At 41.9% G+C, this 17315-nt stretch overlaps 1 protein-coding gene across 1 annotated transcript in view; it reads left to right on the forward strand.

Moving 5' to 3' along the window:
• The window catches only part of cndp1 (carnosine dipeptidase 1), a 28004-nt gene extending 11146 nt beyond the window's left edge, over positions 1 to 16858 (forward strand). The window contains exons 6-12 of the mRNA XM_056476032.1: positions 95 to 292; positions 1293 to 1377; positions 1497 to 1657; positions 3032 to 3196; positions 5430 to 5571; positions 14103 to 14250; positions 16637 to 16858. Of these exons, the coding sequence (XP_056332007.1) occupies positions 95 to 292; positions 1293 to 1377; positions 1497 to 1657; positions 3032 to 3196; positions 5430 to 5571; positions 14103 to 14250; positions 16637 to 16709 (972 nt within the window). The 3' untranslated portion in view covers positions 16710 to 16858. The remainder of the gene's footprint in view (positions 1 to 94; positions 293 to 1292; positions 1378 to 1496; positions 1658 to 3031; positions 3197 to 5429; positions 5572 to 14102; positions 14251 to 16636) is intronic.
• Positions 16859 to 17315: the final 457 nt, after the last annotated feature.

Here is a 17315-nt window from a genome sequence, read left to right on the forward strand (position 1 = left end):
CTTCAAGTAGGGAGACAGCTCGCGTACCTTTAGTTCTGAGAGTGTATATGTATGTTTGTGTTTTATATATATACATATGTGTGTGTGTATGCAGGATCTGCCAGTGAATGTGAAGCTCCTGATTGAGGGTATGGAGGAGACGGGCTCCAACGGTCTAGAGCAGATGATCGTAGCCCATAAGGACTCCTTCTTCTCTGCTGTGGATTTCATCATCATCTCAGACTGTGTGTGGCTCAGCAAGCGGCCCGCAATCACATACGGCACCAGGGGGAACTGCTACTTCTGCGCAGAGGTAACTAATATTAACACCATCCATTTCTCAGACAATATAGTGCACGGTGGCGCAGTGGGTAGCACAATCGCCTCACTGCAAGAAGGTCACAGGTTCGAGCCTCGGCTGGGTCAGTTGGCAAGTATGTGTGGAGTTTGCATGTTCTCCCCGTGTTGTTGTGGGTTTCCTCCGGGTGCTCCGGTTTCCCCCACAGTCCAAACACATGCGCTATAGGGGAATTGAATAAGCTAAATTGGTAGTGTTTGTAGTATATGTGTGTGAATGCAAGAGCATATGGATGTTTCCCAGTGATGGGTTGCAGCTGGAAGCGCATCCGCTGTGTAAAACATATGCTAGATAAGTTGGCAGTTGTGGTGACCCCTGATTAATAAAGGGACTAAGCTAAAAAGAAAATGAATGGTAGACATAAACAATGTTACTTTACAAACTGTACTGTACATTAATCATACAAACGTTTGCATATTAGTCAATAAGATTACTGAAGTTAATATTAAAACATAATAAATACATATTGCACACATTTACATAAGGAAATAAATCCGATGGGCTAAAAAATCTGCACAGAATCTGTGTGATTCACCCGCTGAAATTAACAACAGAGTTATCCAAGAGCTTCAATCATCATGACCCTTAGTTCACATGCATATTTTTATGCTCGTCATCTGACATTATCTTCAGCAGCTCAAACACTCTAATGGCTAATGGACAGACGGCTGCTTCTCACTCAGGACTGCTGTTTATGCTAATGAGGGAGAGATGGGCACTAGTGGGCGGGGCTTTCCCCCTCTGATGACAAGGAAAGAAGTCAAAGTGTTCCTGCAGACTGTTTTGATCAAGGCTGATGATTAAAATGTGTTTACCAATAGAGGCTGGAGATATTCACACACCGCTCACACACAGCTGGGGTTAAACAGTCATGAGTTATAGTCTGAATTATATTTGTAATTATTTTAATTACATATGATCCAGTGGGTGTGTGTGTGCGCATGTGTTAATGCAGGTGGAGGGTCCCAAGAAGGATCTGCACTCTGGTGTCTATGGAGGAACAGTGGTGGAGCCCATGACGGATCTGATCGGGATCTTAGGTGTGTGTTATTACAGCATATGATCCTGTCATGATGTTTATTTACCACTACATATCTGTAGTGTATTTATCTATAGTGTATATATCTTCAGTACATATTTATATAGTGTATGTCCTTAGATAAGCTGATCAGCTCCAGTGGGCAGATCCTGGTTCCGGGCATCAGGGAGGCAGTGGCTCCTCTAGGGGACGAGGAGTGGAGCAGATATCAGGACATTGAGTTTGACCTGCAGAGCTTTAAACAGGACATCGGCCTCACACAGCTCATGTACAGCAACAAGGCAACTATATATATATTTATATCACTCTATCATCACTCTATTACTCACTCAGTTCACTATCATTCTATCACTTTTACTCTTTCCATGTCTCCATCTCCAATACCTCATTTTATATACCCCGCCATCTGTCCTTCTCTCAGTTTTTGAGTGTTGTTATTGTGCTCTTGTGTTCAGGTGTGCTGGCTCACCTCTCTATCACTCTATTACTCTATCACTATCACTCTATCCCTCTGTCTAGGGGCTCTATTTTAACAACCTAGGTGATTAAGGGCATGTCTGAATCCACTTTTGCTATTTTAAGGATGGAAAAATACAGTTTGTGCCCCGGCTCATGGTTTAATAATGAGTTCTGGGTGTGTTTTGAGCATAACCTGCATTAAACCAATCAGAGTCTCGTCTCTCATTCCCTTTAAGAGTCAGTTGCGTCGCTCCATGGTACATTTGCTATTTACATGGCGACTCTGTAAGTGTAAAAACTGAACACTTCACTAGCGAGAAAACAGTGTAACAGAGCATCTGCAGCGCGAGGATAAAGAACCAGCCTCCTCCATTCAGCCTCTTTACTTTACTTTTACTCATTACTTTACTCCTTTACATTGGTGGAGTAAGGAAAAGGTGGAAACTCACTCCACTGAACACATCCATTAGCCTACATATTTAATTTCTTTTGCTAAGCACAAAGATTTGATCAAAACTATTTCTAAATTCAGTTTTAATCTCCAGCAAAGGAATAAATGAACAATAATAATGAAGTGTGGTCAGAAAATGGAGTTATATCCAAACACGCGTCCTGTTCTTATGCCCCATATGGTGAAGCAGACGTCTCCAAAACCCCACAGGTGGACAAATCTACACTTATTATTTGCTGTATATTCTGTGTGTATTCAGCAGTGTGTAAGCATTTGGACCTGCATAGGTTCATAACTAACGCTCTCTGCTGGACTTTAGAGCAGCTTTCAGTTGGTCAATGGCGAGGTCTATTTCAGTTCCTCTAAATAGCAACGCTCCAACAATGCGCCTTAACACACCTCCTTTATAGACCAGCACACCCATCAGTCCACAGAGTGGCACAAATGGATTTACTATTTAAACAACGTGGCGCAAAACATGAAATTAGGGTTGCGCTGGTCTGAAAATAGCAACAAATCACGCCAAACACGTTTTGCGCTTTATTGCGCCGAATGTATGATACGGCCCTATGTCTCCATCTCCTATACATCCTTCTATGTGCATTCCATCTATCCTTGTCTATCATTCACTCTATCACTCTTTCATTATCCCTCATTCAATGTTTCTGTCTTCCATACATCATTCTACATACAATTCAATCTGTCCTTCGCTGTGTTTGAGTGTTATTTTCCTTGCTGTGTTTAGGTGGATCTGCTAGCCCACCGCTGGCGTCACCCCACCGTCTCCATCCACGGTATCGAGGGTGCTTTCTCCTCACCCGGCACCAAGACCGTCATCCCAGCCAAAGTCATTGGGAAGTTCTCCATCCGCCAGGTGCCAGACATGGACCCAGCCGTTGTGGAGAAACAGGTGAATGGATGATCAATCAGGTTTTACCATGTAGAACTGAGCCTGTATTCACAAAACAGCTCATCTCAGCACTGGGAGAAGATACTGCTCCTAAACAGCTGTAAAAGAGCTTACTCTCAAACTGGTTTATAAACATGCTGAGATTAACTTCACTAAGGATTATACTACTACTACTGCTACTACTACTAATAATAGGGGCAGCACGGTAACTCAGTGGTGGTTAGCGCTGGGTCAGTTGGTGTTTCAGTGTGGAGTTTGCATGTTCTCCCCGTGTTGGCGTGGGTTTCTTCCGGGTGCTCCGGTTTCTCCCACAGTCCAAACACATGCGCTATAGGGGAATTGAATAAGCTAAATTGGCCATAGTGTATGTGTGTGAATGCAAGCGTGTATGCGTGTTTCCCAGTGACAGGTTGCAGCTGGAAGGGCATCCGCTGCGTAAAACATTTGCTGGATAAGGCGGTTCATTTCGGCGACCCCTGATTAATAAAGGGACTAAGCCGAAAACAAAATGAATGAATGAATGAATGAATAAATAATAATAATAATAATAATAATAATAATAATAATAATAATAATAATGACTGTCAAATTAAATTAAATTAATACATTTTGACCTAATTGTCAGAATGTGTAATTTCCATAAACCATTAGTGGATGGGAATACTCATATAGTAAAAAAACAAGTTTTTCAGCTACAGTATAATAGATTTTTAAATGCATTAAATCTGAACTTTTATATTCCAAATAAACTGAATATTTCAAGATGTTTTTCAGAATCAAGAAAACACTTGAAGAGTTGTGAAATAGTTCATTCCAACAGCTTTTTAATCAACCTTCTCTGCTGTTGATGTTTTAGAAATCTACAATTTTCTTCCCTTGTTCCATGCTAATGTACAGAATAATAGAGCAAATATATTTTAAATGCTTTTAAAATACGATTTATTTTGTTAAAAAATTCCGAAATACACCAAAACATGCATTTATGGAGAATATATTAGTGAAAGATTTATAATATACATTTTTATTTTTATATGATTATAAATTTGTTATTTTTAAATAATAATTGTAAAAGCTTTTTTAAGAAAAGTTCTTTACTTCAGATGTTTAGTGATAAAAAAAATGTTATTCCACTCCATAGTAGCATTCATTCATTCATTTTCCTTCGGCTTAGTCTTTTTATTATTCAGGGGTCGCCACAGCAGAATGAATCACTAACTATTCCAGCATATGTTTTACACAGCCCTTCCAGCTGCAACTCAGTATTGGGAAACACCCATTCACACTCATGCACTACGGCCGACTTAGTTCATTAATTCCCCTATAGTGCATGTTTTTGGACTGTGGGGGAAACCCACGCCAACACAGGGAGAACATGCAAACTCCACACAGAAATGCCAACTGGTCCAGCCGGGACTCAAACCAGCGACCTTCTTGCTGTGAGGCCACAGCTCTAACCACTGCGCCACACTTCATATTAACATATATATTTTTTAAATAATAAGGCAAATATAAATAATTTAAATGCTTTTTAAATTATTTAAAAATACTTCAAAGTATTTTATTTAAAACGCTGTTTTCAGAAATACACAATAAATGCATTTGTAGGCATAATTATAATATACAGTTGAAGTCAGAATTATTAGCCCGCCTGTTTATTTTTCCCCTAATTTCTGTTTAACAGAGAGCAGATTTCTTCAACACATTTCTAATGATAATAGTGTTAATAACTCATCTCTAATAACTGATTTATTTTCTCTTTGTCATGATGACAGTAAATAATATTAGACTAGATATTCTTCAAGACACTTCTATACAGCTTAAAGTGACATTTAAAGGCTTAACTAGGTTAATTAGGGTAACTAGGCAGGTTAGGGTAATTAGGCAAGTTATTGTATAATAATGGTTTGTTCTGTAGACTATTGAAAACAAATATAGCTTGAAGGGGCTAATAATATTGAGCTTAAAATGGTGTTAAAAAAATTAAAAACTGCTTTTATTCTAGCTGAAATAAAACAAATAAGACTTTCTCCAGAAGAAAAAATATTATCAGACATACTGTGAACATTTCCTGAATCTGTTCAACATCATTTGGGAAATATTTTAACAAGAGAAAAAAATTAGAAGGGGGGCGAATAATTCTGACGGTAATTGTGTATAACAGATATGTTGTGAATACGTGCTCTGATTGTTCACACTGTTGATCAAACAGCTGAAGTGTTGTTTTTTCCTCCAGGTCACTGATTATTTACACTCAGTGTTTGCGAAGCGCAAGAGTCCCAATAAACTCAACGTGACGATGGTCATCGGGGCCAAACCGTGGCTGGCGGATCCCAAACATCCGTTATTTGAAGCCGGAAAAGCAGCAGTCAAGAGAGGTCAACATTTCCCTTTATAACACACAGAACATCTGATTACTCTTTTACACACCAGGGGTCTGAGAAAAAAAAAGTGAACCTGCCTAACCAGGGACCTTCCTAAAAGTGAACTTTCACTTTGGAGCTTTGTAGTGGTGTAAATTAACCAGTTACAAATACTCAAATTACTTGAGTACATTTTTACTGCTGTATCGGTACTGTTACTCCACTACTTTCCTTCAACCTGCAGTCACTACTTTATTTTTTCTTGTCTATGAGGATTAAACAAATCAGTCCAGCAAGTCCAATCAAATCACACATAGAAAGTAAAATCGCATCATAATGAACTACCTCAAGACATGGGCGATTTATAATCACAGCAAACTGAAAGTGTTCAAAGTGTCCAAGAAGATGTCCAAAGTCTTTACATGCATTGACCCAGAGACCCTGATGAGAAGATGATGGATGTTTACTGTATGAAGACCTTGAAATAGCCTTAAACACCCAGCAAGCACAAGACATCAACATGACGTCAGATTGACGTTGTACCCTAATGTCATAGGAACGATGCATTTTGTTTGAAAATGAAAATCGGGTTGATGTCAGAACTCAACGTCAGGCCAACTTCAATGTCCAACCTAAAACCAACCAAATATCAACGTCTAATGATGTTACAGCTTGATATTTATCAGACGTTGGATTTTGGTTGCCATACCTGATGAATAATGTCAGAATTTGACATCAATATAATGTTAAGTTTAGATGTTGGGTCGACGTTGGATTTTGGTTACTTTCTAACAACCTAAAATTGACCAAATATCAACGTCATTATTGGACATCAAAATAACGCTGTCCTTAGATGCTGACTAGACATTGAATTTTGGTCACCTGACATAACGACCTAAATCTAACCTAATATTAGGGTCTTCTGACGTTGTGTGCCTGCTGGGCAATCACTAAATGCACTACAGAATGTTACGTTTACACACACACATGCACAAATTACATGTAAACACAAATTTTTAACAGCGAAATACTCACTACTCTTGAGTACTTTTGAAAGGGCGACTTTTTACTCATACCTTGAGTAATATTTACAACAGATACTTTTACTCTACTTGCACCACATTTTCATGCAAGTAATGGTACTTGAGTATGATTTTTCAGTACTCTTTCCACCACTGTATATTTAAGTACATGTTGCCGTCGTCTCTCAACATTAGAATAGTGTAGATCAGTGCACGGTGTTTTATATCTATTTTATAGTCATTTGACAAATTACATGTTTTTAAGGTAGGGCAATAGTTACTTTCCCTGGTAATCAGTTACTTTTATAATGATGTAACTCAGTTTTGCGAGTAGTCACTAGTAACTGATGACTAGGGCCAGAAGGAATCTGCAGACATTTTTTGCTATTTCTGCGCAGAATTTTGTTAAAAATCTGCGGATTTATGCTGAATTATTTTGGGAGTATCATTACTAAAACCTTAATATATGAAATAAAGAAATACTACTTTTAAAATGTTTATTTAATGTTTACAATGCTAATCCAATTAGATCCACTTTATTTGGTAAACACAGCAAGTCTCACATATAATATTAGATTAGATTAGATTAGATTAGATTCAACTTTATTGTCATTACACATGTACAAGTACAAGGCAACGAAATGCAGTTTCGGTCTAACCAGCAGTGCAATAGCAGCAAGTGCAGGATACAGGTATAAGTTATAAAGTGCAGTTATAGAAAAACTATGGTGATATTTACAGATGGATGTACTATCAACATTATATACAGGTTGTATTAGCTATGAACAGAGATTTGCATAAATGAATATATGTACAGGATACTATTAATAATCAGGAGTGGCAGATAGATAAACAGAATTACAAATTACAAATGTCCATGTGCTGTGGGTATGTACAGTTCAAGTAAATGAATCAGTGCAATGAATATGTGCAAACTTTAAATGTGCAAATGTTAAATAGTGCAGTGATTGTGAGGAGTATAAGTTAGAGGAGTGTGGGGGGTGTATTGGGGGGGCAAAAGAGTCAGTGAGGGGCAGAGTTCAAAAGGGAGACAGCTCTGGGGAAAAAGCTGTTCCTCAGTCTGCTGGTTTTTGTCCGGGGGAGCCTGAAGCGCCTGCCGGAAGGCAGGAGAGAGAACAGTCTGTGAGCAGGGTGAGAGGTGTCCTTAAGAATACTGCGTGCTCGGCGCAGACAGTGTTTCTTCTGGATGTCCTCAATGGCTGGCAGTGTAGTCCCTGTGATGCGTTGGGCAGTTTTCACCACCCGCTGCAGTGCCTTACGCTCAGCAACAGAGCAGCTTCCATACCAGACTGTGACGCAGTTGGTCAGGATGCTTTCTATTGTGCAGCGGTAGAAGTTCACCAGGACGGCTGATGAAAGCTGGTTCTTCTTAAGTTGCCTCAAGAAGAATAGGCGCTGATGAGCCTTCTTGACCAGGCTGGAGGTGTTGGTGGTCCAGGAAAGGTCCTTTGAGATGTGGGTCCCCAGGAACTTGAAGGATGAGACAGGCTCAACGGCCATCCCATTAATGTGGATGGGATCATGCGAGCCTGTTTGTCCCTTTCTGAAGTCCACAATGAGCTCCTTGGTCTTGCTGGTGTTAAGGAGCAGATTATTGTCGGTGCACCAAGTGGCCAGATGCTGTATCTCCTCCCTGTAGGCAGTCTCATCATTATTGCTGATTAGACCAATCACTGTGGTGTCATCTGCAAATTTGATGATGGTGTTGGATCTGTTCACAGGCCTACAGTCGATGGTAAAGAGAGAGTAGAGGAAGGGGCTCAGCACGCAGCCCTGTGGTACACCAGTGTTGAGTGTGACGGTGGTGGAGCAGATGTGGCCTGATCTAACATTCTGAGGTCTGTTAGTCAGAAAGTCCATAACCCAGTTGCAGAGAGACGTGTTGATATCCAGGTCTCTGAGTTTGATCAGTAGCTTAGAGGGTATGACAGTGTTGAATGCTGAGCTGAAGTCAACAAACAGCATTCGTGCATAAGTGTTTTTATTGTCCAGGTGTGTGAGTACAGAGTGCAGTGCTATGGAGACGGCATCTTCTGTGCTCCTGTTGCCACGGTAGGCAAACTGATGTGGGTCCAGTGTGGATGGCAGAGAGTCTTTCAGATGTGCCAGGACCAACCGCTCGAAGCACTTCATGATGATGGGTGTGAGTGCTACAGGGCGGTAGTCATTCAGGCATGTTGGGCTGGAGTGTTTGGGCACCGGCACAATAGAGGTGGTTTTAAAGCATGTTGGCACAGTTGCTAGGTTAAGTGACAGGTTGAAAATGTCTGTGAACACCCCAGTGAGCTGTTCTGCACATGCTTTGAGGACGCGCCCAGGGATACCGTCTGGTCCAGCAGCCTTACGCACATTGATCCGACTCAGTGCGGTGTAGACTTCTGAGGAGGTGAGTGTGATAGGTGAGTGGTCGGTTGAGGTAGTGTTCCTGGTGTAGGGTTCTGTATTGTCTCTTTCAAAGCGGGCATAAAAGTCATTTAGCTCGTTCAGGAAGGAGACATTTGTGGCTGTGGGGGTGGACTGGCTGGGTTTATAGTTGCTGATGGCCTGGATGCCCTGCCACATGCGCCGAGGATCAGAGTTGGAAAAGTGCTCCTCTAGCTTTAGCTAGTAGCAGTGCTTGGCCTTTTTGATGCCCCTCTTCAGATTAGCCCTGGAAGTGCTGTAGGCCTGTGCATCCCCTGATCTGAATGCAGTGTTGCGTGCCTTCAGCAGGAGGCGCACCTCCTTGTTCATCCATGGCTTTTGATTTGGGTATGTGGTGATCTGTTTCTGGGTTGTAACACTGTCTATGGTGGTGTTGATATATTCCAGAACAGAGGAAGTGTAACTATCAATGTCTGTGTGAGAGCCACATGTGGCCTGGGAAGCAAACATACTCCAGTCTGTGTGTTCAAACCTGTCCTGGAGTGTGGAGTCCACCCCCGCTGGCCACACTTTGATGGTCCTTACTGATGGCTTCACACGGTTGACGATGGGTGAGTACTTGGGGGTGAGAAACAAACAAAGGTGATCTGATTGACCCAAGTGGGGGAGGGGGGTCACAGCATATGCTTCAGCCATGTTTGTGTAAACTTGGTCTAAAGTTTTGTTTCCCCTTGTGTGGCAGAAAATGTTCTGATGGAATTTGGGGAGCACTGTCTTTAAGTTTGAGTGATTAAAATCCCCCGCAACAATAAAAGCAGCCTCCGGGTGAGCAGTCTGTTGTTTGCTGATGGCTGCATGAAGTTCATTCATAGCGAGCTTGGCATCAGCGTCGGGAGGGATATAAGCAGCAGTTATTATGGTGGAGGTGAACTCCCGTGGCAGATAAAACGGTCTACATTTAACCATTAGAAATTCCAGGTTAACAGAGCAATGTCTCCCAACGACGACAGAGTTTGTGCACCAAGCTTTGTTAATATAAATGCATAATCCTCCGCCTCTGGTCTTACCGGAGTCATCCGCCGTTCTGTCTGCTCGGAATGTTTGATGCTCCGTTAGCGATATAGCGTTGTCTGGTATCCCGCTGTTTAGCCATGTTTCTGTGAAAATCATGACATTACAGTTCCATAATCTTTTGCTGTGGTTGATGCGCAGTCGAATCTCATCCATTTTGTTCACCAGTGACCGTACATTGGCGAGAAAGATGCTGGGTAAAGAGAGCCGGTGTGGTGTTAGCTTTAGCTTAGCTCTTAGCCCGCCGCGCTTCCCCCGTCTTTGTTTACGTTCTCTGCGCCGCCTTCGAGCACTTCCGCCCGGCCGTGTAGGGCTGTGAGGCCCGGGTGTTCTGGCGATCTCAGGGATGAGTCGAAGATTGTTAATAAAACTGTCCGGAGTGCACAAACCAATATCCAATATCTCTACTAAAAGATATCTCTAATATCTCTACTAAAAGACAGAAAATATTACTATACACACTGTATTGTAAATGAATCATATATATATATATTCATATTAGTCAATAATATTACTGAAATTAATAAAAAAACTGAATAAATATAAATTTACACACATTTACACAAGTAAATAAACAGAATCAATGATGGGCTAAAAATCTGCAGGAGTCTGCGTGTGCAGATTCCATGTGGGCCTGCTAATGACTCTTTTAAAGGAACGTGTCCAACACTGCTCATTTCTAATAACTCATTTCTGTTGTCTTTGCCATGATGACAGGATATACTAGTTAACTCTTTTGCATTTAAGTTTTGGTCTGTGTGTGTGCTGTAGTTTTTGACGTGGAGCCTGACCTGATCCGTGAAGGAGGAACGATCCCCATCGCCAGAACCTTTCAGGATGTCACAGAAAAAAGCATCATCATGCTGCCCATCGGGCAGAGTTCAAAAGGGAGACAGCTCTGGGGAAAAAGCTGTTCCTCAGTCTGCTGGTTTTTGTCCGGGGGAGCCTGAAGCGCCTGCCGGAAGGCAGGAGAGAGAACAGTCTGTGAGCAGGGTGAGAGGTGTCCTTAAGAATACTGCGTGCTCGGCGCAGACAGTGTTTCTTCTGGATGTCCTCAATGGCTGGCAGTGTAGTCCCTGTGATGCGTTGGGCAGTTTTCACCACCCGCTGCAGTGCCTTACGCTCAGCAACAGAGCAGCTTCCATACCAGACTGTGACGCAGTTGGTCAGGATGCTTTCTATTGTGCAGCGGTAGAAGTTCACCAGGACGGCTGATGAAAGCTGGTTCTTCTTAAGTTGCCTCAAGAAGAATAGGCGCTGATGAGCCTTCTTGACCAGGCTGGAGGTGTTGGTGGTCCAGGAAAGGTCCTTTGAGATGTGGGTCCCCAGGAACTTGAAGGATGAGACAGGCTCAACGGCCATCCCATTAATGTGGATGGGATCATGCGAGCCTGTTTGTCCCTTTCTGAAGTCCACAATGAGCTCCTTGGTCTTGCTGGTGTTAAGGAGCAGATTATTGTCGGTGCACCAAGTGGCCAGATGCTGTATCTCCTCCCTGTAGGCAGTCTCATCATTATTGCTGATTAGACCAATCACTGTGGTGTCATCTGCAAATTTGATGATGGTGTTGGATCTGTTCACAGGCCTACAGTCGATGGTAAAGAGAGAGTAGAGGAAGGGGCTCAGCACGCAGCCCTGTGGTACACCAGTGTTGAGTGTGACGGTGGTGGAGCAGATGTGGCCTGATCTAACATTCTGAGGTCTGTTAGTCAGAAAGTCCATAACCCAGTTGCAGAGAGACGTGTTGATATCCAGGTCTCTGAGTTTGATCAGTAACTTAGAGGGTATGACAGTGTTGAATGCTGAGCTGAAGTCAACAAACAGCATTCGTGCATAAGTGTTTTTATTGTCCAGGTGTGTGAGTACAGAGTGCAGTGCTATGGAGACGGCATCTTCTGTGCTCCTGTTGCCACGGTAGGCAAACTGATGTGGGTCCAGTGTGGATGGCAGAGAGTCTTTCAGATGTGCCAGGACCAACCGCTCGAAGCACTTCATGATGATGGGTGTGAGTGCTACAGGGCGGTAGTCATTCAGGCATGTTGGGCTGGAGTGTTTGGGCACCGGCACAATAGAGGTGGTTTTAAAGCATGTTGGCACAGTTGCTAGGTTAAGTGACAGGTTGAAAATGTCTGTGAACACCCCAGTGAGCTGTTCTGCACATGCTTTGAGGACGCGCCCAGGGATACCGTCTGGTCCAGCAGCCTTACGCACATTGATCCGACTCAGTGCAGTGTAGACTTCTGAGGAGGTGAGTGTGATAGGTGAGTGGTCGGTTGAGGTAGTGTTCCTGGTGTAGGGTTCTGTATTGTCTCTTTCAAAGCGGGCATAAAAGTCATTTAGCTCGTTCAGGAAGGAGACATTTGTGGCTGTGGGGGTGGACTGGCTGGGTTTATAGTTGCTGATGGCCTGGATGCCCTGCCACATGCGCCGAGGATCAGAGTTGGAAAAGTGCTCCTCTAGCTTTAGCTAGTAGCAGTGCTTGGCCTTTTTGATGCCCCTCTTCAGATTAGCCCTGGAAGTGCTGTAGGCCTGTGCATCCCCTGATCTGAATGCAGTGTTGCGTGCCTTCAGCAGGAGGCGCACCTCCTTGTTCATCCATGGCTTTTGATTTGGGTATGTGGTGATCTGTTTCTGGGTTGTAACACTGTCTATGGTGGTGTTGATATATTCCAGAACAGAGGAAGTGTAACTATCAATGTCTGTGTGAGAGCCACATGTGGCCTGGGAAGCAAACATACTCCAGTCTGTGTGTTCAAACCTGTCCTGGAGTGTGGAGTCCACCCCCGCTGGCCACACTTTGATGGTCCTTACTGATGGCTTCACACGGTTGACGATGGGTGAGTACTTGGGGGTGAGAAACAAACAAAGGTGATCTGATTGACCCAAGTGGGGGAGGGGGGTCACAGCATATGCTTCAGCCATGTTTGTGTAAACTTGGTCTAAAGTTTTGTTTCCCCTTGTGTGGCAGAAAATGTTCTGATGGAATTTGGGGAGCACTGTCTTTAAGTTTGAGTGATTAAAATCCCCCGCAACAATAAAAGCAGCCTCCGGGTGAGCAGTCTGTTGTTTGCTGATGGCTGCATGAAGTTCATTCATAGCGAGCTTGGCATCAGCGTCGGGAGGGATATAAGCAGCAGTTATTATGGTGGAGGTGAACTCCCGTGGCAGATAAAACGGTCTACATTTAACCATTAGAAATTCCAGGTTAACAGAGCAATGTCTCCCAACGACGACAGAGTTTGTGCACCAAGCTTTGTTAATATAAATGCATAATCCTCCGCCTCTGGTCTTACCGGAGTCATCCGCCGTTCTGTCTGCTCGGAATGTTTGATGCTCCGTTAGCGATATAGCGTTGTCTGGTATCCCGCTGTTTAGCCATGTTTCTGTGAAAATCATGACATTACAGTTCCATAATCTTTTGCTGTGGTTGATGTGCAGTCGAATCTCATCCATTTTGTTCACCAGTGACCGTACATTGGCGAGAAAGATGCTGGGTAAAGAGAGCCGGTGTGGTGTTAGCTTTAGCTTAGCTCTTAGCCCGCCGCGCTTCCCCCGTCTTTGTTTACGTTCTCTGCGCCGCCTTCGAGCACTTCCGCCCGGCCGTGTAGGGCTGTGAGGCCCGGGTGTTCTGGCGATCTCAGGGATGAGTCGAAGATTGTTAATAAAACTGTCCGGAGTGCACAAACCAATATCCAATATCTCTACTAAAAGATATCTCTAATATCTCTACTAAAAGACAGAAAATATTACTATACACACTGTATTGTAAATGAATCATATATATATATATTCATATTAGTCAATAATATTACTGAAATTAATAAAAAAACTGAATAAATATAAATTTACACACATTTACACAAGTAAATAAACAGAATCAATGATGGGCTAAAAATCTGCAGGAGTCTGCGTGTGCAGATTCCATGTGGGCCTGCTAATGACTCTTTTAAAGGAACGTGTCCAACACTGCTCATTTCTAATAACTCATTTCTGTTGTCTTTGCCATGATGACAGGATATACTAGTTAACTCTTTTGCATTTAAGTTTTGGTCTGTGTGTGTGCTGTAGTTTTTGACGTGGAGCCTGACCTGATCCGTGAAGGAGGAACGATCCCCATCGCCAGAACCTTTCAGGACGTCACAGGAAAAAGCATCATCATGCTGCCCATCGGAGGCTTTGATGACGGACTGCACTCCCAGAACGAGAAGATCAGCAGGTCTGAGCACAACATATATGTTAGGGATGATGTACATTCAGGAGGTTGTTATTGCAGAATAAAGCATTACAGGTTTATCAGCAGCCTGATGTATGCCATGAAAACATCCGGCTGGATGTGCTTTATCCTACTTTTTAAAACATTATACACACACAAACACTGTTCTGAGCCATAAGAGTTTATTAAAGGGGTGGTCCACTAGGATATCATATACTAAACTTTAGTTGATATGTAATGTTGCTGTGTGAACATAAACAGCATCTCTGAATGCAAGATGCTCAAAGCTCAATGCAAAGGAAGACATTAGCTTTTACAGAGTTAGCTTAGCAAAGCCTACAACGATCGAAACTTGGGGACTACAAAAAAAACACATCCCGGTTAGTGAGATCACAAGGGCTTCAGGTTACGTGCATTCACCTCGCGCACACACCCTGCGCAGCAAAGGGGTGTGGCCAGAGGGGCGTGTAATGTTATAGAAGAGAAAGTTCAAATGGCGTCCAAACGCTGCTATTTCCACAGAGCTTCTTCTGTTTCTGTATTTGGGCTTCCAAAGGAAACGACACTAAGAGAGAAGTGCTTACAGTTTAATTTAATTGTGTTCCAGAGATTTATATATATATAAAAGATATAGTGCTAGCATTTGACAAAGGAGAGCTTCCAGAATCTCTCTCAGTTCAGTGCTGGATTCAGCTGAAACTCCTCCAACAATAATAGACGAAGCTGTGGATTGTGAGAAACAACCTGTAAGTGTTTTTATTTGTTAAATATCGGCATTTTGTAGCGAGAACGTAAACAAGGATGTAAACAGGATATACTGTTCGGCACCGCTAACAAGTTAAAAGTACACTTAAAAAAATAAAAATCACATTTACGAGAGAGAGAGAGAGAGAGAGAGAGAGTGCAATATGATGTCTGTCACGCTGCTTTTATTTTAGGTTTGTTAATGCATGAATTATTTAAGTTAAACATTTCGTGTAGGAGGTTTAATATTTAACTGCTCATTAAATCAAATTGAGAATGGAGCTATTTTGTTTATTGATCAGTTGGAGTGTCTGTTGCCGTTAAAAAAAATAAAGACATGAAGAACCGCTGATTTGGGTCATGCCTTGCGTGCCCGTCCACTACTCCAGATCATTTTGTTCACTCGGTAGGCCTTGTATTCAAGAATCAAACATTTATATAAAGAAGATATTTAATGATTTTTTTAAAGTCTTTGTTAATGAACTGCTGCACATCATTTTATTAAACATTTTGATAATAATTGATGTTTTAACTTTTAATATATGACAATTATATAAAATAATCTAAAATAGCCTAATAGACAATTAACATACGCTGTTAACAAATGTGGGCTGATCACTATTTTATTTTGACTGCAGATGATTTAAAGCTGCGATTGATGCAGTCGCATTGTGTACAGCGCGGTATGATACAGCATGTTTAATCCTTGCACTATTTTAAGTGAATGTAAATGGAGTCGATTCCACTGACTCCAAAATTAGGAGTCGAGAGTCGACTCCAAACCCCCCGGAACCAAACACCCCACCCTTACACAGCACAACAGGGCGTGCGTGTAGGAGACTGACGTGGAACCAATCCGCAAAACACAGCACATTATGTTAGCGGACCAATCAGAGCCTTTTGAGGCTGGGGCTTTCAGAAGAACTAGGACATATGCCAGTGGTGTTCATGTTAGCTGAGCAGCTGTATATAATCAAAGTCAGATATATGACAAAATAACCTGATTTTCTACAAGTGAAGCATGAACACACACTGCTCTGCATCTTATAAACACAACCAAGCCTTAAAAACAGACTGTGGACCAGCCCTTTAGGTCTTTAATTAAACACAAAGCTGACAGAGTTTACACTAACCTATGTATTATTCAGACACAAGATGGCACACAACAGTCAAAAACACAAAGCTATTTTTCAGAAAAATCCTACATAACTTACATATTCAGTACATTTAAATACATTATGGGATGTTGATCTGATCTCTGTCCACATCTGATGATGAAAATTCAACTCTACAGTTTAACAAAGTGACTTTTATTGACATTTTAGTAATAATATAATGTATAATTAATAACATCTAGAGAAATAAGTGTGTAGAATAACAGAAAATGAGCTGCAGTTTATTACAAGGTTTCTGTAGTGTAATATACAACACCAACACACACAATATAGCACTGCACACTACTACACGTGTCAATAAGTCACTTTTTTAAAGGTTAAAAGTTGTAGAGAAAGATCAAGCTCCCATAATGCATCTCAAAACAATAAATAAACAGGTAAAAATAAAAACATGAATCACACAATATGGAAAACTGCTCATTTCGGGATGTTTTTTCTGTGTGTATTAATTCTCATTCTGTGTTGTTCAGACACAACTACATCGAAGGAACCAAACTCTTCATCGCGTACCTGTACGAAGTGTCCCAGATCAAGAAGTACTGAAGTGAAGAGGCTCTGCAAATAAACAAACAAACATCAGCAGTGTTAAATCACCTACTGACTAACACATTCCTCTAAACTGATGCACGTCCGCTGGTTAATGGAGATAATGGAGATTGCTGGTGCAAATTAATTAAACAAGTGTTTTGCAATGCATGTGTGGTGGTTTTATTTGCATATAAATATATGGTAATGAAGTATGTACAATTCGTTTAAATGTAAATTTAAATATTATAGAAAGCAACACTAGTAAACCATATATATTCATTCATTTTCCTTCAGGTTAGTCCCTTTATCAGAGGTTGCCACAGCAGAATGAACCGCCAACTATTCAGTCATTATTATTATTAGTAGTATTACTATCCTTAGGCTCAGGAGTTGCCACAGTGGAATGAACTGCCAACTTATCCAGCATATGTTTTACGCAGCGGATGCCCTTCCAGCTACAACCCAGTACTGGGAAACATCCACACACACTCATTCACACACACACTCATACACTACGGCCAATTTAGTTGATCAATTCCCCAATTGCGCATGTGTTTGGACTGTGGGGGAAACCGGAGCACCCGGAGGAAACCCACACCAACATGGGGAGAACATGCAAAC

This window comes from Danio aesculapii, chromosome 16 (genome assembly GCF_903798145.1).
Source record: "Danio aesculapii chromosome 16, fDanAes4.1, whole genome shotgun sequence".
Classification (NCBI taxonomy): Eukaryota; Metazoa; Chordata; class Actinopteri; order Cypriniformes; family Danionidae; genus Danio; species Danio aesculapii.